Below are 22,308 nucleotides of genomic sequence, written 5' to 3'. Positions count from 1 at the left end.
GAGGAAAGACTAAACAGGTTAGGACTTTTCAGCTTGGAGAAGAGACGACTGAGGGGGGATATGATGGAGGTGTTTAAAATCATGAGAGGTCTAGAACGGGTAGATGTGAATCGCTTATTTACTCTTTCGGATAGTAGAAAGACTAGGGGGCACTCCATGAAGTTAGCAAGGGTATGCTACTTTGCAAGTGATCTACAAATAAAAGAATATCATCTGTGAATATAACAACTTTCATTCGATGCTTACCAATGGTGAAACCCCCCAAATACCTCAACACGTCTTAGTTGTATGGCCAGAATGAATAACAGCGGAGAGAGGGGGCATCCCTGCCAAACCCCACAATGCAAACCAAAAGGTAATGCCAGGGAGGCATTAACAAGAATACGAGCACTAGGGTTATTATATAAGGTTCGAAGCCACCTCAACATCTGTCCGAGAAGTCATATTGAGTTAACACCCAAAATATTTATTTATTTGAAGGTTTTTTTTATACCGACATTCGTTTGAACATCACATCGGTTTACATGGAACAGGTAGAAAAAATAACTTTGAACATATATATGTATAACATATAATCCCATGAAAGTGAATCAAAGGCTTTTTCTTCGTCTAGACTGAGAATAATTGCTTTCACTTTAGATGTGTGAGAAAGCACAGCAATTCATCTACACACATTTTAACACCATGACGGTCTTTCATGAAATCCATTTGGTCCATGTGACTCATTTGAGGAAGAAATGTGTTTATTCTAGCTGCCAATACTGCAGCTAATATTTTCATATCTACGTTGATAAGGAAGATGCGATGGTACGATCCCACCTCCAGGGGATCCTTGCCCTTCTTAGGTAAGACAACAATAACCAATTGATTCATAGAGGGCGATAAGGCACCGGAGAGCGTAATCTCATTATAAAACTTAGCCAGCACAGGAAGTATCAGAAACCTTAAAATTTTTATAGAATTCGGCACCAAGGCCATCAAGCCCTGCAACCTTTCCTAACTTCAAACCTTGAATAACTGAAAATATCTCCCTGTAATGAATATGGGAATTAAGCTTGCTCTCCATCTCCTGAGAAATCTTGGGCCAAAGAAACTCTGAGAAAAAAGACTCCCGGGCAGCTATATCCATTTCTTTATGATGGTATAACCGCTCGTAGTACTCCAAAAACTGTACCATACTATGTTTAATACTACTATGTTGGCTGTGGGACTACAAATACACACTAAATTGCTAAAAGCCTGCTAGGTTTATTACCAAAATGTTATAATTGATATTGGAAGAATCTCAAAGACTTTACCACCCTCTGGTGCAAAAGATGGTTCAAGGCAGCACACGCTTGGTACGCTTTTAACTTAGATAGCTCTAACAAATCAGCCATATGCTGAGATTGAGCTGCCTTCAAAACTTTTGTCAGTCTCAGAATATCAGCATTTCTAATTCGATTTAGTTTAGCCACATAGGCAATGATATGACCACAGAGCCCTGCCTTGCCAGCTTCCCAAAGCAAAGACGGGGAAGTATCCAGAGACATATTTGTCTGTACATATTCTTCCCATTTTTCTTTTAAGTACTCATGGAAAGAGGCATCTAAATAGAGTTCAGGGCTCATCTTCCATGAGAAAGGAGAGTGCTGAGAGCTTCCCATCTCCATGGCCACTGAAACCGGAGCACGGTCAGATAGATATAGAGCCAATTGTAATCTCCCGTACAACAGCGAATAAACCCTCAGACAGCAAGATATAATCCAGCCTGGAATATGAGTTGTGAAGGTGAGAGTAAAAAGTGTAATCTTGCTCCCCAGGATGTATAATCTTCCAGATGTCAAACAGACCCAGCTCCCTGCACATATAATTAACACCCACTCCTTTCCTCACGAGGTTCAGGGGCCTTAGCAGGTTTGCAGTCGGCTCTTTCATCGGCAACACTGTAAAAGTCCCCTCCCTCCCCCCCCCAAATCACTATTTTGTACTCTGGGAAAGAAAGCAAAATGCTCATCAAATTAGTGAAAAATTCTTGAGAGTACACGAATGCATAAATATTGCAGAGAACAGTTTTGTGTTGGTGCAGGGTACTCACAACAATGACATATCTACCTTCCTGGTCATGGAGTTGGTGTTCAATCTGAAATTGGAGTTGTTTAGGTAAAAGGGTTGCAACACAACGTTTCCTATTTGAAAAAGAGGAATAAATGCAATGGCTCACCCATTCAGGTTTCAATTTCTTATGCTCTTCATCGGACAGGTGTTTTTCCTGCAAAAATGCAATCTGAGAGTGTGAGGTCTTAAACATATTCAGCAATTTTTTCCACTTCACTGGAGAATGGATCCCATCAACATTTAGGGATGTTATTTTAACCCTTGCTATAACTGAACAGGAAGAGAATAAAAAAAATGCAATGCCCTGTCCAAAACAGAGCAGAAGAGAATCCATCCTCCAGGGACCCTCCAGCCTAGGCGCCCAGAGTTTACCAGTCACACCAGAACACCATAGTGAAATCCCCAGAATGAAATAGCACCTGGTTCTGTACCCAAGGCCCCAAAAGCCCAAAAACCCCCCCCAGTAAATCATAGCACCATTCTTCCCCCCCTCATACCCCCTGTACTCAAAACCAAAAACCTCCTCGTGCTCTTAAGGACTAAGTTCCTCAGTGCTTGTATCACCCTTTAGGAAGGGTGACCCATCAAACATTCTCCCCAGCAGATATAATAAAGACAGCGCTAAGGAGTATAAGCCTCACACGAAAACAAAATGATGAAGTCAAAAACCCCTATTAAACATACAATCCCAGCATGAAGAGAAAACAGAACTCTGTGTATTAGCATCAAAAAAATAGCTGATTGCTTAAATTTAGGAGACCCATTAGTGATTTTTTTTTTTTGTATATTTTTTTTCCCTGTTGTGTTGGAAAATACTCTCAAATAAATGGCAGATTATAGGGTCAGAACAAATACATCCCTGAACAACATCCTGCAGCAGAAAAGAAAAATAAACTGTGAACATTTCTTTTAGGCATCAGTATAAGCATACCAGCAGCCAAATGTCACCATAGTCCCCAATCTAACTGCACCATGGACTCCAAGGCAAATCACCACGCTGTAGTTATATTGTGCAACCTTTCATCCAGCCTGTTCTTTACCCAAGGTGGACAGAAAGGAGGCAGCTTCCTCCTTCTTGGTAAAGAAAAAAGTTTTGTTGTCGTGGTGCACTCGGAGCTTAGCCGGGAACAACAATGCGAAGCGAATCCCTCTGCGGTGTAATACTGAACAGACCGCCAACATTTCCCTCCTATGCATAGTCACTTGGACTGAGAAGTCATTGGAGAGCAGGATCTTGTTTCCCTGAAACTCCACATGTGCACGCTGCCTGAAGGTTGACCTTATGAGACCAATTTAATATGTGCACCATGATGGGTCTGGGTTTACTGTCCCCTACATGCTGTGGCCCAACTCTGTGGATACGTTCACATCAAAGGTGGTCAGTTGGAAATTCCAGGCCTAGATGTTCTGAAAGCCATGTTTCCATGAAATTACACAGTTCCTCCTCATGCAGCGATTCAGGTAAACAAATCTTTAAATTATTGTGCCTGTTACGTTTCTCCTGATCTTCGAGGCGCTCAAGGAGTGTTGCATTTTTACCAGCTAAGTCAACGATTTGGCACTCCACTTCGATCAGCCGATCTTCCTGAGAAGATATGCGTTGTTCCGCCAAATCTAACCGCTTTGACTGCCCCTCTAAGCTGCCTTTGATATCATCTATGGCAGCCTGAATCTTAATGAGGCGATCATCCAAGGCTACCAAGACGCTGTTAGATATTTGGAGCAGCGCCTCTTCCGAAATCACCACGAGCATTTTTTCGCCCTCAGCGGCTGTTGCCATTTTGGGATCGCCGCACTTCTTTGCTCTCCCACCTCACACCACTCTGCTGTTCATATCCCCATTGCAGCAGTGTTCAGGCAGAAAATTGCAAAGGCACCTTGCAAAAAGGGTATTCTGCAACACGTAGGGTAAGTGTGGGGCTATAAGCACATAGCAAGGCTTACATGGTAGAGATGTCTCGGAGTTCTATCACCTGACCTCCGTTTAGCCCAGCCCCATAACCGGAAGTAAGTGCTCATTTCTTGAATGTTAGATGAAAACTGCTAGAACTTTGCAGGTGGAACTTTGTCTGTGTATTTTTTGCTTTTGCCCAGGTAGCCGCCTTGTACACCCGGGGCTTCCAATCTATCTCTCCAGTCCCTGCTCGCTACTATTAATGACAGGGAAATCGGAGGCTGAGGTGGCAGGTGCCTTTATTGTCAGCAGCCTCCCCCCCTCCCCCCAATATTTAATCCCTCTTTTTCTCCTGTGTAGCTGGGCCTTTATGTTGAATGTCTTCTAGCTTGGGGCAAGCTTTGCTGCTCTCTCTGCAATCCTCGCTGGTGTGCCTTTAAACCAGCCTATAGATGCTGTCAGGGGCGGTTCTATAATGAGGCAGGGTGAGGCAGCCACTTCAGGTGACAAGATTTTGAGGCGGCAGAATTGCCCCCTGAAATCTTCCTGCCACAGCTGCCTTACCCTTCATTCAGGCAGGAAAACCTTCAAAGCTGGCGCTGTGGAGACACAGAAGAGAAGAGAGATTGTGGGCCACCTCCGGTGCCCAGGCCAGTGGCGGCCAAAGAAAGGGAAAGGAGACTGTGGCCCACTGCTGGATCCCAGACCGGGGAAAAAAAGAGGAGGCAGCGGGCCGCCTCTACTGCTCAGGTTGCCAGTGGCCAAGAAATTAAAGAAGCGCAAGGGCACAGGCAGCCAAGGGGAAAAAAAGAGAGGCTGCTGCTGGAGCCGGTGATGGCCAACTAACAAGAAAGAGTGCGCGTGCCGCTGCTGCTGCCAGAGCCCAGGTTAGCGTTAGCGGAGAAAGGAAAAAGAAGCTGCGGCGGAATGTCAAAAAAGGAAAAAGACCGTGGGCTGCCACTGGATCTTAAGCCGGTGGTGGCTGAAGAACAAGAAAAAGGTACAATTTGTGCATTAGTGTGTGGCAGCTATCTTGGGGGGGGGGGATGCAGCTTGTGTGAATATATGAGAGGTTAGGTAGGTGTGTGTGTGTGTGTGTGTATATGAAAGGGTGGGTGTGTATGAGAGGGGAGGGTGTGTGGGGGTGAGTGTGTGTATGAAAGGGAGGGTGAGTGTGGATGGGTCTTTGTATGAGAGGGTGTGTTGTGTCTGTATGAGTGTGTGTGTGCATGAGAGAGTGAGTGTGTGTGTGTATATATGAGAGGGGGTGAAGGTGTGTGTGTATATAAGAGGGTGGGTGGGTAAGAGTGTGTATGTATGGGTGGGTTTGTGGATGAGTGGGTGGTGTGTATGTGAGAGGGTGGGTAGGTAGGGTTGTGTGTATGAGAAGGTGGTGGGGGTATGTATATGAGAGGATGGTGGGGGTGGGTAAGGGTGTGCATGTATGGGTGGGTTTGTGGGTGGTGGTGTGTGTGTATATATGAGAAGGTGGGTAGGTGTGTATGAGTGGGTGGTGGGTGTGTGTGTATATGAGAGGGTGGGTAGGTAGGTGGGTGTGTATATGAGGGTGGTGTATGTGTATATGAGAGGGTGGTGTGTGTGTGTGTGTGTGTATATGAGAGGGTGGTTGAGGATGTGTGTATGTATATGAAAGGATGGTGGGGGTGTGTATGTATTTGAGAGGGTGGTGGGGGTGTATGGGGAGAGAAATGAATGAGTGTATATGTGTGTATGCATGTATGGCTGTTTATGGAAAAGGGGTGGGGCGCCATCTCATCCCTTGTCTCAGGCAGCAGATTGCCTTGAGCCACCCCTGGATGCTGCTGTTATGTAATAGCTAGAACTCTCTCATTTTCCTTTCCCCCAAAGAGCAGAAACAAGCTTGAATCTCCAATATGTGAAGTTTTTGAAAAAATTAAATTAAAAAAATTAAATGGAAGTAGCACATCCCAGTTCAACAGAAGACTGTGTAGAGAGAGGAGTTCAAGGCTGAGCTGTGCTTTGTTGTCATTATTTTATCCTATACAGACTCTCGTTGGTTGGAGCTGTTAACTTAAGGAACTATTTCTCAGATCTTTCCACTAAGCAACTACCTTCTCAATAACCTGAAGCAGATTTTTTACTCCTTACAGGATTCTTATAAGGACTTTGAATTTTCAATTATCTTTAACATAAATGATGTGGCATTTTCTGCTCTTTATTACGTGGTGCCAATTAGTCTTTTTTGTGTTTTTTCCTAAATTTAAATATTGAGAAAATTTGTATAAAATGTAATAACTATACATAATTTCTTTCCTTTCCTGATCTTGCATAGTGTTCCTGGTTTTTTTTGTTATTTACTTATTTTATTTTTATTTATTTATTTAGGAGAGTTTATATACCGAGGTATAGCAAGCTGCCTTCACTCCGGTTTACATTTTAAACAACTTATTACAGGTGAAAAATAAAAACGAGAACATTAACGCACAACATTCTTCTATGTACAGTCAAATTGAAAACGGATTATATTATAAAAACATCTACTGATAACAGGCATTGTACAAACAGGGACTAATTGTGTGATATGGTGTACAGACATGGATTCAGCAAGTACGGGAGCACGAGTTGCGTTAAAACTTGCATGCGACCTCGGGTCTCTGTGTGTAGGCGGTCAGCTTAGCCAACACCAGCTGTGAATGATTGTCTGAAAAGCCAGGTCTTGAGCTCCTTTTTGAATGATTTGGATTGTTATTATTATGTATACTTATTAGGAAGTCCATTAATTAGTTTTACTGCCTTAGATATATTTTCTTACTATATTTATATCTATCTATATAGTCTGTAAAATAATTATGTAGCACATTTAACATAAAATATTTCGAAAAGAAACATCCTAAACTTTCTGAAGCTTAAGGTTTGGTAAGTATCAATGGCTCTCCCCTCCTTTCCATCCATAAATTGCACATGGTCTATTTCCATCTTTTTGCACATCATCAGGTCGATTAAATAAAACGCACGGGAGAGCTGGCGCTCCGAGTTGAGCGCCTACTCTCCTGACACGCGCCCAGGCACCTCTCCTGGGCGCACGATTCTCTATTCAAATGAGGCCAGGCGCAAATAAGGAAGCGCTAGGGACAATAGCACGTCCCTAATGCCTCCTTATTAGTGGAAGGTGGCGGCTGTAGGCGGGTCCGACAATGAACGCTTAATTTTACTGGTGTCTGTTTTTGAACCTGCTGTCAGCCACGAGTTCGGAAAATGGATGCCAGCAAAATTGAGCGTCTGTTTTCGAACATGCCAACTGGCGGGCAGATTTTTTTTGGGGGGGGGGGGGAATTTATTTTTTTTTGGTGCCTCCGACTTAATATCGCTATGATATTAAGTCAGAGGGTGTACAGAAAAGCATTTTTTTTTTTGGCTTTTCTGTACACTTTTCCCGGTGCTTTCTAAGCTGACGCCTGCCTTTGCACATTCCGGGTGAATAACTAATAGGCTCATCAACATGCATCTGCATGTGATGAGCGCTATTAGTTTCGGGGGTGTTTGCCACGCATTTTCCACACTCTATTACCCCTTACAGTATAAGGGCTAATAGAAGCGTGTTGAAAACGTACTGTATCAGCCTGCATGTTCGGTCAAGCCACTACTGTGAATGAGACACATGTGAATAACTGTACTGAACAACTTCTTTGCCCCATTGTATGCCTGCTAAGTCTTTCTCTCTCTCCTTTTCTAGAGCCATCACAACTTGAATGGCAGACTTTTTGTTCATGGAAAATGCTGATATGCCCCTGGTACACTTGGATACAACTTACTTTCCTTCTCATATTGCTCATTATGTTTCTCTGTAGCCTGTGGGCTATCTCTGTGGCTAGCATAAAGTGACTGCACTGTAAAAGCTCAATATAGATGACAAGTTGCTGTAGGAATAAAGTGGATTATGCTCATCTATTTAGGCCTAAAAGTCTCATTTTTTGTTGTACTGGTAGGGAGCTTAGTATTAGTTTAATTTATCTTTCTCCTGTCTCACTCTACTTCATATTCCTCCTGCTCGATTTCTTTAGTTGGGAGAGAATTAGAATGGGGCAGGCACTGGATTTAATGCACTTGGATTTCAGCAAAGGCTTTGATAGTGTTATGCCTGTCGGTCGCAGACAGCTGTGACCGTGAGTACTCACTGCTTGCTCTACACTCCTGCCCTCCCCGGTTCTGCTCGCTGCACTGGCCTGCCTGCACGCCGCGTTCCTTGGACCTCCTTGCAGAGGTATGGACGCCGCTGTGGCCTGTCAAACCAAGTTTTAACTCAGTTTTAGGGGGTTTTTTTCTATATTTTCATTGCTTAAAAAAAGAAACATTTTATGTATGTTTGGAAAAAATATTGGCTGTGGATTCTTGGTTTGCCTACACTATAGTTGTTTCCTTATCCACTGCTCCCACTGCATGAGGTCACAGTCATGGGGCAACTACAGTACCCAGTATGCAACAGTCCTGTTCCTGTCTGTGAACACAGGATACAGACTTTAGTTCAATTGTCATGTTTCCTAAAATGCAAACTGACCCTTTCATACTATCTCTGCTGTTCAATTGAAACACATTTTTATTATACATGTATTTATATCATTCTTTATGACATAAGGCATAAATGCTAATGCTTTTAAATTAGTGGACAAAACAAAACCATCTTAATTTTCTTGGAACAGAGGTTTTTACCTTAGAATATCCCATTAAGAATTTTTATTCTTCTAATTATTATCAGTATTACCCAACAATGCATTTTTTTCCTCTTTTCTCCACTTCTTGCAAAAGACATGTCTAGGCACGTTTTGGATTTCATGTGACACTACATATATCTCCTTTTATTTTTCACAAGTTTGGTAATGTTCATGTTTAAATCAGAAAATAAAATAAAAATAAATAAAATGGAGGGAGGAGAGGGATGATATGTAGTTGTGGGGGATGCAGTACTAGTTCTGGCCTCCAGCTGGTGAAAAGCGAGGGGGGGGGGGGGGGTGTGTCTTATGGTGGTTTTCCTAAAGCAGGCAGTTGGGAGCCTGCACTACTGATTCTGCCCTCTGGATGACGAAAAGCAGGGGGGGGGGGGGTTTCCATGGTAACTACTAAGCTGCATTTATTTTTCCCAAGATTCCTCGCACATTCCATGATGGCTGACTGCCCCTGTCTGTCCGAGAGCATGGTCTCTCTTTTCTTTTATCATAGTTAAAACATTTTTCTTACTTTGCTTTTAAAAACAATATATTTTTTTTCTCAGTATGCTTGTACACAGTGTGCTAGTTCTATCTCTTTTGCTGGCTTGTTTTTACAAAACAAACAAACACTGTTCAAAAACTATCGTCTGGGCTGTGGTCAGTCTTTTTTTTAGTTTCAAACATTAAAAAAAATAGAGGTGAGGGGGTGGGGTGGGTGATAGTCACTTTTCTCTCTGTTATAGCAATTCTCTGCTGAGATGAATTTTACAATCTGTGACTTTTCTTTCTTGATCTCAGACAGCACTGTGTTTAATAAAAACAAAAAAAAGAAAATTAAAAAAATGTATGCTTTGTGGCTGAAAGAAAACAAAAGGATTTTCTATTGTTAGTTAAGGGTTTAGTTGGACTGAAAAAAATAGAAGGATTTTAATGACCGATATCGACCACCCTTTCAAATTGACCACCCTCCTTTGCAGCTGCTTACATACAGGCCGATACAGTACAGTGCGCCCTGTTAACTGGCATTTGGACGCGCGTTTTGGATGCACTAGCTTTACCCCTTATTCAGTAAGGGGTAATAGCGCATCCAAAATGCGCGTCCAACCCCCCCGAACCTAATAGCGCCCGCAACATGCAAATGCATGTTGATGGCCCTATTAGGTATTCCCGCGCGATTCAGAAAGCAAAATGTGCAGCCAAGCCGCACATTTTACTTTCAGAAATTAGCGACTACCCAAACGTAGGCGCTAATTTCTCCGGGTACCGGGAAAGCGCACAGAAAAGCAGTAAAAACTGCTTTTCTGTGCACCCTCCGACTTAATATCATGGCGATATTAAGTCTGAGGTCCCGAAAGTTTAAAAAAGTGGCTGTCAGCGGGCTCGAGAACCAACGCCGGCAAAATTGAGTGTCGGCTGTTAAACCCGCTGACAGCTGCCGCTTCCGTCAAAAAAGAGGATCTAAGGACGCGCTAGTATCCTAGTGCCTCTTTTTACCGCCGGGCCTAATTAAAATAAATTAAAATACTGGGGAGCTGACTGAGGAGGAGAGACGCGCTTTGAGAGCTTGAGCGCGTAGAGAGCTACCTGGCTGAGAGGGACGATGTGCCGGAGGGAAGGAGGTCAGCCCCGCCTACCCGTGACGACACCTAGAGCGCCGCTGCCCCTTATTTAAACTTGTGGACAGCGGAGATAGGTGGGAGCTGACTGAGGAGGAGAGACGTGCTTTGAGAGCTTGAGCGCGTAGAGAGCTACCTGGCTGAGAGGGACGCTGTGCCGGAGGGAAGGAGGTCAGCCCCGCCTACCCGTGACGACACCTAGAGCGCCGCTGCCCCTTATTTAAACTTGTGGACAGCGGAGATAGGTGGGAGCTGACTGAGGAGGAGAGACGCGCTTTGAGAGCTTGAGCGCGTAGAGAGCTACCTGGCTGAGAGGGACGCTGTGCCGGAGGGAAGGAGGTCAGCCCCGCCTACCCGTGACGACACCTAGAGCGCCGCTGCCCCTTATTTAAACTTGTGGACAGCGGCGTGCAGCCGCTGGCGCGCCGAAGCCGTGCGCCAAAGGGGCGCGCCCCTGGGAGATTTTCTTTTACCTTGTTTGTTTGTTTGTTGTTTTTTTTTTGAACTGAGACTTGCCTTCTGTGTGAAGATTTGAATGGGAAAGAAAAGGAAGGCAAAGATGGCGGCTTCCACACCTACGAGGACAGAGATAACAGGCCCAATGGATCAGCACCTCACCGGAAGGGTAAGCCAGACTACAAGAGACGTCATTCCTGACATCTCTTTCTCCTCAGGAACCCCCGGTACCCTTGCCGAAATTCAGTTACCCGTTCTAACCTTAAGGAATGATGGGGCCAATAGAGATTCTGGCTCCCCATTGCTGGCAACAACATCGCCAGACCTGAGGGTTCAATTGTCAGGGATTCAAGATGGGTCTTTATTAATGAATGAATTTCCTAAATTTGAATTGCCAGATGAAGTAGCCCCACCAGATAACATCTCCCTGACTGATGTGTGGAAGGTGGTCACCAAAATGGAAAGGATGTTATCCTTTACCATAGCTCAGTCCACCAGTTTGACTGTTGAAACCAGGAAAAATTTGGCGGATCACAGTAAAAAGCTTAATTATTTGGAAACCCAGTGTGTATCACATTCCGGTCAATTAACAACGTTACAAGCAACTAGCGCTGCATCCATAAAGGACTCCTTAATTGTTCACAAAAAATTGGAGAGTTTTGAAAATGTCTTAAGAAGTAAAAATCTGAGATTTTTAAATTTTCCATATATTAGATTGTTATCAGCCTTAGAACTATTCAATAAATATGTTAAAGAAATATTGGGTATAACGAAGGAACTAACCATATCTAAGATGTATTATTTGCCTGTTAAGAAAAGAGATACATCAACCCCCGAAGGGGGGATTGATGTATTAGTTTCAGAAAGCCCTAATTTAACTGCATTTTTGGAGACTACTATGGATGATATACAAACAAGAGCCACTTTATTAGTGGAATTTAGTCTGGAGAATGAAAAAAATTTGGTTCTTCAAAATTACTTTAAAAATAAAGATATCACATTTTGTGGTCAAAAAATTCAAATTTTCCCGGACGTTTCAAGAGAAACCCAATTGAGACGGAAGTTATTTTTAAATTTGAGGCAGAGAGTGTTGTCCCTAGGGGCTACCTATTACCTCAAATTTCCGTGTAAGTGCATAGTCACTTTTCAGAGAAATAAATTTGTATTTCTAGATCCATCTCACTTGGAAACTTTCCTAGTAGATAAGGGTGGACAAGCTAGATGACCATCTCCTTTATGGGATTTAACTGGACAGATAAAATGGCTCTCTCCTAATGATTCATAAATGATATGATAATTTACCTTTTATGATTTCCTGTTAATAGCTCCCCTTTAAGTGGACTGGAATTGAGATCGCATGATGAATGAGGGGAAATGTATTTTTTGTATTATTGTATGATGTGTATCAATTTTTCTTGTTTTTATTAGCATTTGTATAAATGTTGAAAGAAATTCAATAAACTATAAAGTAAAAAATAAATAAATAAATAAATTAAAATACTGTATCGCGTGCACAGGAGAGCGGGCGTTCGCCTGCTGTCCTGCGATTTTACTGTATCAGCCCGTGAGTATGTTCATTCCTTCCAACATGGATGCCCTCCATGCTCTCTCCTTGTAAACAAAAGATGTGAGCATGTGCAGGGATGATGTCATGGGCTGTGATGTCATTCCAAGATGGCTGTCTGCACCATGGTTCACAACAGCACAATTCAAGAGTGCTTTTTTTTTGGCTTTACTGTGTATGCACGGTCATGGTGTCATTTCCGGTCCCTTCCACTCCCTACCACAACAGCTGCCATCTTGGATGTGCGTCATTTTCCATCTCCAGGAGCCTCACACCTTCTTGAACAACATATCTCCGGTTCTGCTCTGCACCCTCCACAACGGCCAAACTGGTGATGCGACCGGACATGACATTATCAAAAAGGGGCGGAGAGTGGGTGAGGCTATGAAGGTTGTCAACAAAGGGTGAGGCTAGGGTGGGGAAAGGGGTGGGGCTAAACCCAGAAGTGAACACTGGCTGAGAGGGGATCAGTAGGTGGAGCTTAACCCAGAAGTGGGTATGGCCACCTGTCAAAACAAAGTTTGACAAGATCTTCAAAAGGATAGCTTTACGTTTCACCTGTCTGGTTGCAGCCTGGGCTTTGTGCTGGATTCCAAGCTCATCCTTGAAACTCAAATCTTGCCACCAACTAAATTAACATTCTTTCAGTTGTGCCCTTTTTGGCACAGTCATCCAGGCCTGCACTGCCTCCTGATACTCTACAGCAGTGGTTCCCAAACCTGTCCTGGAGAATCCCCAGCCAGTCAGGTTTTCAGGATAACCACAATGAATGAGCATGAGATAAATTTGCATGCACTGCCTCCACAGCATGCAAATTTTCTCTCATGCATATTCATTGTGCATATCCTGGAAAGTGACTGGCTGGGGGTCCTCCAGTACAGGTTTGAGAACCTTTGCTCTACAGGCCTTAATAAACAATTGTGGCCCTATACGCTTGTGCACTGTTCTGTCTCAGTTGCTGACTCATCCCACATGTTCCCTCTCATTTGCTCTGTTTCTGGTCACAAGCCTGCCTACGAGTGGCTTTAGCTAGTGCCCAACATATCACAACCACCTATCAGAGTTTTCTCTAGGTCAGTACAAACCCTCTGGAACACTCTGCCACCGAATATCAGACTAGTCCCTAATTGGCTAGATTTTAGAAATCTTTGAGGTGGCTTTTGGGCCACAAACCTAAGTTGGCCTATCCTAAAACTGTACCCATATGCTCATACCTGGGAACTTTTGACTTCCAGTCACCCTTACATTACCATGGATTAGTGTGTGTGTGTGTGTGTTGGGGGGGGGGAGGAATGGGGGAGGGCAACTGCACAGTGGGACCAGATGCTCACAAATTTGCTCTCATAAACACTCTTACATGTTCACATGTACTTTCACTGCTCATTCTCTCCCATTCTCACATATCCATTTACACCTTTACTTCTGCCATTCTCCCACCAACACACACACACACACACTTACCCACGTCTCTCCCTCTTCCATACACACATGCCCACTCACTTTCACACCCATACTCACTTGCACTCAGCTCTCTCCTTCTCACCTACATACTCTCAGATCTCTTCTTCCTACACAAATACACGCCCACTCACTCTCACAGACATGCTCATTCATTCTCTCCCCCCCCCCCCTTTCAAAACACACTAGCAACAGCAGACTCTAACTGGGGCTCTTGGAGCAACAGCAGCCTCTTCCTTCTCCTCATGTGCTGTGGAAGTGGACGCTGCCTGTTTATTACTCCTCGTTTGATGCATGGTCAGGAAATCACAATGTCGATTGGCCAAGGCAAACAGGATGGGGCAGGCAAGTGGCTGGATATGAACATGCCATACTGGGTCAGACCAAGGGTCCATCAAGCCCAGCATCCTGTTTCCAACAGTGGCCAATCCAGGCCATAAGAACCTGGTAAGTGCCCAAAAACTAAGTCTATTCCATGTTACCGTTGCTAGTAATAGCAGTGGCTATTTTCTAAGTCAACTCAATTAATAGCAGGTAATGGACTTCTCCTCCAAGAACTTATCCAATTCTTTTTTAAACACAGCTATATTAACTGCACTAACCACATCCTCTGGCAACAAATTCCAGAGTTTAATTGTGCATTAAGTGAAAAAGAACTTTCTCTGATTAGTTTTAAATGTGCTGTACACTAACTTCATGGAGTGCCCCCTAGTCTTTCTATTATCCAAAAGAGTAAATAACCGATTCACATCTACCCGTTCTAGACCTCTCATGATTTTAAACACCTCTATCATATCCCCCCTCAGCCATCTCTTCTCCAAGCTGAAAAGTCCTAACCTCTTTAGTCTTTCCTCATAGGGGAGCTGTACCATTCCCCTTATCATTTTGGTAACCCTTCTCTGTACCTTCTCCATCGCAATTATATCTTTTTTGAGATGCGGCGACCAGAATTGTACACAGTATTCAAGGTGAGGTTTCACCATGGAGCGATACAGAGGCATTATGACATTTTCCGTTTTATTGACCATTCCCTTTCTAATAATTCCCAACATTCTGTTTGCTTTTTTGACTGCCGCAGCACACTGAACTGACGATTTCAATGTGTTATCCACTATGACGCCTAGATCTCTTTCTTGGGTTGTAGCACCTAATATGGAACCTAACATTGTGTAACTATAGCATGGGTTATTTTTCCCTATATGCATCACCTTGAACTTATCCACATAAAATTTCATCTGCCATTTTGATGCCCAATTTTCCAGTCTCACAAAGTCTTCCTGCAATTTATACAGGAAACAGGCTGTGCAGGAGCAGGTGGTGTCATGAGGAAGCAAAGTTAAGAGTTAAAAAGGGCCAGAGATGATAGAAATCACTGTCGAGTTCCTCCTTTTTCAGCCACGCAAGACCAATGATGTTCCTTTCTTCCTTCCGGGTCCAAGGAGATTGGTTTTATTGGCCCGGACACCCAGTAATTCCTTTAGAATTCCGGAGTCTCTGGGCCAAATCCAGAGAGTTCCCAGGTATACATATGCTTCCTTTACTCTACCTTGCTGCCTTGTTTATTGCTCTTATCTCAGTACCTTACCCTAAAGTACTATGATGTATTTTCTCTGCCTTAATTTTGGTGTCCTTACACTATCTCTGTGAAGACTACTCTGCCTTTATTTGTAAGGCACTTCATTCATTTGATTCAGATATTCAAAATATAAAGACTGACCTGCTGTAACATGCTTTGAGTATATAAATGATGATGCAGTGAAAAAATGAATAGGTAAACCATTCAAAGAAAAACAAAGAGCATGATCACGAATGCCAAAGAAATGAAGGGAAAGTCATAGCTTAGCCTTGGCACTGCACCAGCACTGAAGGTGGGCAGACGTAAATGATCTTTGCTGTCATATTTTATGACAGTGGTAAAATAGGGTTGGGGGACTGCAGTATTGTTAACAACTTACCCTTATCTGTTTCTCAGCAAAAAGTGTGCTGCTTAATAAAATTGTGTAGCACTAACCTGAAATTCAAGTTTTCCACAGCTTGAATCCTGGTATCCATTCACAGCTTCACTGGCTTTTGGCCTCTAATGATCCTGTACAAGTCTGTTATCTCCTCTGGACTGAGGAAACCTCACCTTCCTGATAGCTATATGCAACTATTACAGACCCAGTTTCTTCAAATATATTTTAGTTTTGTTTAGTTTTTATGTATTGTTACTTGATGATTTAATTCTGTACATTGCTTTGGGTGAGATTGAAATCTGTAAAGTGATTAACAAATATTTTTAATTAAATAGTACTGGGCGTGTGTACCGTCCTTATGCATGGCTGCTGTAAACAACTGTCTCCCACTGCCGATGCTCTATGCTATTCTCTCTTAAAGCCTCTTCAAGAGAAACTCACTGTGAAAATACAGTTCAGGAGCGTTACATACTCCACAGTTCCTGTGGTGACCTGTTGGGTACTTGCCAGGTTCTTATGGCCTGGATTGGCCACTGTTGGAAACAGGATGCTGGGCTTGATGGACCCTTGGTCTGACCCAGCATGGCATGTTCTTATGTTCTTGCTGGGGGCTAGGTTTCTCTTTAGAAATGTAGGGTATTTGGGTAGGGAGGAGGAGGAGGTTGGGTTCATGGCTGGGCCAGGGAAGCTCAGTGTTACAGAGCAGGCCTGGATGTAGGCATAGGCAACATCGGAAAGTGCCTCTGGTGCCTAATTTTGAAGGGGCTAAATAATACCCAGGCACAAGTGGAGTCCACCTGTGCCAAGGAGAACCCTGCTCTAGCAATGCAAAGAGGTACTGCTTTAGCCCTGTGGAGGAAAGTGGAGATAGAGGGACTTCACTATCTGATCCCAGGCTCTCTTAGCCCCCACTCTCTAATCCTGCCTATCAGGCCGATACAATAAGGAGCGATAGGAAGAGGTGCGTTATGGCCGGGCGCACCCGCGTTTGCCGCACGCACAGTTCGGATCACCTACCACTCGATACTGTATTTAAATAGCTTGCAAATGCAAGCCACGTCCAAGAAGTGTTCGTGAAGCGTTAGGCCCGCGCAATCCATTTTACTGTATAGAGCGCCTTACAGCGCCTACACAGTATCCTGGGTGCGTTGGTACCTGTCATTTCAAATGACAGGTACCAGGGGGGATTGCGAGTCCTCTTCCCCCCCCCCTCCCGAAGCAAGGCAGCGCGAAAATTAAAAAAGTGAATAAAGTGTAATAAGAGTAATAAAAGTAAACTTACTGCATGTGACTTTTCTTTGAACAGTCCTCTCTCTCTCTCCTCCTCCCGGGCGGGCGAAAGCGAATGAATGCACGCCCGTACGCGGCGGAAGTGCATTCATTCACTCACCTTCACTGGCGGGCGTGCATGCATCCATCCAGCGGAGGGAGCCGGCAGCGAAAGCGGCTTCCAGCAGCCCCCGCCGGTGAAGGTGAATGAATGCATGCCTGTGCGTGCAATTCGGTAGCTCAAGGCGTGACGTCATGAAGTTTGACGTCACGGCGTGTGACGGCGTTTGCTAATGCACTGCCTTGAGCGCCCAAATTGCACGCACAGGCATGCATTCATTCACCTTCGCCGGCGGGGGCTGCTGGAAGCTGCTTTTGCTGCTGGCTCCCTCCGCTGGATGGATGCATGCACGCCCGTCGGCGAAGGTGAGTGAATGAATGCACGCACGCCGGCTCCTGCTGCGTACGGGCGTGCATTCATTCACTTTCGCCTGTTCGCTTTTGCCGCCGGCTGCCCCGGGGAGGCAGGGGAGCCGCAGTATGCGCCTCGGGAGGAGGAGGAGAGAGAGGACTGTTCAAAGAAAATTCACATGCAGTAACTTTATTTTTATTATACTTTATTTACTTTTGTTTTAATGACATGTAGATTTTCGCCCTGCGCCTTGGTTCGGGAGGGGGGGATTTTGACCGGAGCCTGCCTATTGCTGTCACACCACACTAACGCCAGGGTAAGGGTCCCGGGGGAGGTGAAGGGGTCGTTTGCCCATGAAATTTCGTATCTCTGAACTGACGCTCCACACTAACGCAGGGGTAAGGGTAGGCAGTAAGTTAGCAGGTTAAACGCACGGCACAGCTACAGGTTAAAAAGGAGATAATCGGGGCGCACATTGCTGTATGGGAGGGAATAGCTAATCGGCGCGTTTACATCTCATATACATGCTGCGGGCGGAAAGGGTTACCTGTTGATTTAAAGAAGTGGTAAGGATGAGTTTAAAGGGGTAGTGAATTGCGGGTTGGACTTGCGCGGCCAAATTGTGAGTTAGAAGCGGGTTAGAAGCAGGGTAACCGTGGCCGCGCTTTACTGTATCGGCCTGTATGGGTGCCCAAATACTCAATCCAGCCCTGGTAGAAAAGGGCCAGGGTTTTAGCTATTACAAGGAGGGGATAGGAGCCATGATAGCAGTAGAGAAGGAAGGTTGCCAACGTTTAAAGCTGGTCACGATAAAGTCTTGATATTGGCCTTGCTCAATGTTGTGTTATGGGTCCTGTGGGTGGCTAGAAGCCTCGTTCTGTTTATTGGTTTATAAAATGGGCTCTACCTTCGCTCCAGCTCTAGCCATGCACTTGGGCAGGTGGCCGGTGTGTGTGAACGGAAGACTGAAGAAACTTGGCCTTTACTAACGTTCCCTGGATCTCCAAGTCTCGGCGAGCAGGCACTGTACAATAACAGCTGACGTGAGGCAACCGTGACTTTTGGTAACGGCTGCTTCTGGTGTTAGGAGGGTGGTGGTGAAATTAAAACAAAAACAAAAAACCTTATGTGTAATAAGTTTAGTTATGTACACTTTTGAAATACAGGGAAACTACCCTATTTATTAAATATAAAACAGACCGTCAGACAAAATAAAAAAACAATCACAAAAGTTCCCTAAGCACCTCTGCATTAACTGCACCTCTCTTATCTTTCCGCCTAAGGCTGATCTGTGTGAATTAATATCATCCGGCCTCCCGTTCCTTTTCTTGACTACGAATACTACCACTGGGTCCCGATAGCCGAATTCCCCTTCCCTTAGAAAAGCCCACGGCGCTCCACGTTTGTGTTGTGGTTTGCAGCGATCACGTGGCTGGCAGACGCTCCCTTACTCAGGAAATTACTGCCCTGATTATAAATCGAAACCGGGAGTCGCGGACTGGGCTTGCGCCCCCTCTTTTTTTTTTTGTTTTCTCGAGAGCTCTGACTGCAGTAGCAGCGCTGGATTTATAAAGAGCGGACTGGGAGCGATGGAGGGCCTGGGCTAGCGAGCCGCCATGGATAAGAGTTTCCTGTACGCCTTCGGCGGGCTCAGCCTGCGGGACCCAAGGCGGCAGGCTCGAGCGCCCCCGCCTGCTAGGCCTAGGTTCCGAAAGCAGCTGTACCTCCTGCGAGGGCTTCCGGGCTCCGGAAAAACTACCCTGGCAAGGTAAGAAACCCCCGAGGTGCCCAAAGGAAGCCGGTGCACAGGACCCAGCTGAGGGTCTGTGAAAAGAAGGAAAAATCCAGGCTCACGGCGGGAATATCCAGCCCCCGTCCCGATCTCCCGCCAGATACGGGAAAATCTTTGCCCCCCCCCCCCCCGCGCCATCTCCCGCCAGATGCGGAAATACCTGGTCCCCCTCCCCGCTCTCTTGCCAGATGCGAGAAACTAAACACTCCTTCCCACCCCCCTCTCCCACTCCGGAACTCCAATGGCTGCTGAGAGCGGAATCTTCTTTTCAGTTCCGGCAACCTTCTTAATGACGGAAATGTTATAATAACCTTTAAGCTAGCTAAGGTTGGGTTAATCACAGGCAGGGGTCCTCTTCCCCTACCAACATATTGCAGCTTTGGAACCGAAAGCCAAGTAGGTTTCCTTACAACTTAAAAATTTAACTCTGCTATGCTACACAGGAACAAGCCAAAAATCAGTAAATCCTCCAAGTACATTTGCTGTTTCTTGCAAATACTTATACCAAAACCCGTCTTGCCAATAGTAACTTGGGTATTATAGAAGCAGCTTTCACGAGGTCATCTAGAATCAAAAAGTTCAAATAGGTCTCTCCAATACAATAGAAAATGGCTTCTGGCAAGGAAATGGAAACCGAAACTTTCTTTACCATGATCCTGAAAGATCTGCTAATAAACAGATGGATACAGTAAAGTGCGGCCGCGGTTACCCTGCTCCTAACTCGCCTTCTACTCACTTTCCGGCCGCGTTAGCCCTTCCCGTGATACACTATCCCCTTTAACTCATCCCTACCGCCTCTTAAAATCCCCGGGTGACCCCTTCCACCCGCGGCATGTATATTAAATGTAAACGAGCGAATTAGCTATTCCCTCCCATACAGTAACGCGCGCCCCGACTATCGCTTTTTTATCCTGCCGTTTTGCCGCGCGTTTACCCTGCTAACTTACCACCTACCCTTACCCCAGCGTTAGAGGCAGGGGTAAGGGTAGACGGCAAACTTTCCCCCAGCTCACCTGCCCTGGCCGCGTCCGGTCTCCGGTGCAGCCCCAGTCCTGTCCCCTCCTCCCGAAGCAAAAAAAAACCAACCCCCGAAAAAAAAAGTAGCAAGAGAGCGAGGGGAGAGACCGGCAATCCTAGGCTCGGGCCTGCAGCCCCTTGTTCTCTCCTCCCGAAGCAGGGCGTGAAAAGCAGCCTTGCTCCGGGAGGAAAGGGGGGGGGGGGCAGTTTAAAGCGACGAAGCAACTTACTTTTGCAGCCCCCCCCCCTCCCCTCCGGACATCAGCGACGACGACCGGGCAATCCTAGGCTCGGGCCTGCTAGTCCATTCTCCTCTCCTCCCGAAGCAGGGCGCGAAAAGCAGCCTTGCTGCGGGAGGAGGGGGGGGGCAGTTTAAAGCGACGAAGTGACTTACTTTTGCAGCCCCCCCCCCCTCCGGACATCGGCGACGACCGCGGCTTCTGCCTCCAGCCTCCAGCTGTCAGACAGACGCATCGCACGTGGGAAAGCGGCCCCTATGCATGCAATTGGCTGCTCAAGACGTGATGTCACATGCCGTGACGCCAAACGTCGTGATGTCACGTCTTGAGCAGCCAATTGCACGCATAGGGGCCGCTTTCCCACATGCGATGCGTCTGTCTGACAGCTGGAGGCTGGAGCCGCGGTCGTCGCCGATGTCCGGAGGGGGGGGGGCTGCAAAAGTAAGTCGCTTCGTCGCTTTAAACTGCCCTCCTCCCGGAGCAAGGCTGCTTTTCGCGCCCTGCTTCGGGAGGAGAGGAGAAGGGACTAGCATTGCCCGTCTCTCCCCTCGCTCTCTTGCTCCTTTTTCGGTTTTTTTTTTTTTTTTTGCTTCAGGAGGAGGGGATAGGACTGGGGCTGCACCGGAGACCGGACACGGCCAGGGCAGGTGAGCGGGGGCTGGGGGAAAGTTTGCCGAGCATCGGAGAACATAACTGTCCACTTCCTGGTACCTGTCATTTGAAATGACATTTGAAATGACAGATACCAGCGTGGCCGTGAAGCGTTAGGCCCGCGCACCCAGGATGCTGTATAGGTGCTCTATACAGTAAAATGGGTTGCGCGGGCCTAACCTTCGCCTAACGCTTCGCAGACACGGCATGCATTTGCATGCAATTTGAAGAGAGTATCGAGCGGTAGGTGAAGAGAACTGTGCGTGCGGGGAACGAGGGTGCGCCTGGCACTGCCGCACTCTTTCTAACGTGGCATAACTGTATCGACCTGAAAGGTAATAATATGCAGCTGAGGAAATTAAAACAGAGTTGGCTTCGCTTACAGCAAGTCGCTTTGTTTCTAAAGAGAATGGATGAACTGGATGAAGCATTGGCCTAGTTAGATAATATTTTGGCACTGCTTTCAAGACAAAGTCAAAACGATTGCTGAACTGAAAAGGAACTTTGACATTAGGAGTTAGAGAAAATGTGAGAATTTTAGGGATTCCAGAGGTACTGGCAGGTGATGCTACAGTGAGATATTTCTGCAAGGTCTATTGGAAATTCAGTTTATGAATGACTTTGAGAATGAAAGCGTTCATGAAGTAGCTTCCTATAATACTAGCAACAAAAATCCCCCACGACCAATGGTAAAGATCTCCTCATCGGAAATCCTGATAAAATGCAAGATGTAGGCACCTGCACTGAGGACGGAGAAAAAAATAATTGTTCCTCATGTACCTAAGTAAGACAAAGAAAAAGAAGTTTGTGGCAACGCGAAAGCAAGGAAAAAATTTTGAAAGCCAGGTTCAGATTTTTATCCTGCAAGGATGAAAGTTGCTGTGAATGGTAAGATCAAAACATTTAAGGATCCTGAAGGTTATATTCTCTTTCAGAAAGCAAAATGGAGATTTGTGATTGATATGGACAGTAATAAGGGAGAAAAGGAGACTACCAGATATATATGTGTGTGTGTGTGTGTGTGTATGTGTATATATATATATATATATATATACTGATACATCATTTAACTTTAAACATGAACCAGTGAATTCTGCCAACAACTTAAAATTTTAATAAATAATATGGAGAGCATGTGAAATAAATGAGCTCTTCTGTGGAGTATGTTTTTGCGCTATAAAGTCTGAGAACATGCACACACTC

At 45.3% G+C, this 22,308-nt stretch overlaps 2 protein-coding genes across 7 annotated transcripts in view; both read left to right on the top strand.

Moving 5' to 3' along the window:
* The window catches only part of LOC115092117 (NEDD4-binding protein 2-like 2), a 314,632-nt gene extending 306,692 nt beyond the window's left edge, over positions 1-7,940 (top strand). For 3 of the 5 annotated variants that reach the window (XM_029602661.1, XM_029602660.1, XM_029602659.1), the window contains exons 9-10: positions 6,359-6,427; positions 7,707-7,940. In XM_029602661.1, the coding sequence (XP_029458521.1) occupies positions 6,359-6,427; positions 7,707-7,855 (218 nt within the window). In that variant the 3' untranslated portion in view covers positions 7,856-7,940. The remainder of the gene's footprint in view (positions 1-6,358; positions 6,428-7,706) is intronic. The other 2 variants (XM_029602662.1, XM_029602665.1) reach the window with 2 other exon arrangements.
* Positions 7,941-18,834: 10,894 nt separating this feature from the next.
* N4BP2L1 (NEDD4 binding protein 2 like 1) overlaps positions 18,835-22,308 on the top strand; it is a 62,003-nt gene continuing 58,529 nt past the window's right edge. The window contains exon 1 of one of the 2 annotated variants that reach the window (XM_029602655.1): positions 18,835-19,174. In XM_029602655.1, coding sequence (XP_029458515.1) covers positions 19,023-19,174 — 152 coding nt within the window. In that variant the 5' untranslated portion in view covers positions 18,835-19,022. The remainder of the gene's footprint in view (positions 19,175-22,308) is intronic. The other variant, XM_029602656.1, reaches the window with a different exon arrangement.

This window comes from Rhinatrema bivittatum, chromosome 5 (assembly GCF_901001135.1).
Source record: "Rhinatrema bivittatum chromosome 5, aRhiBiv1.1, whole genome shotgun sequence".
Lineage (NCBI taxonomy): Eukaryota > Metazoa > Chordata > Amphibia > Gymnophiona > Rhinatrematidae > Rhinatrema > Rhinatrema bivittatum.
Note: the sequence above shows the minus strand (reverse complement) of the source record. Positions and strands in the feature narration are given on the sequence as shown.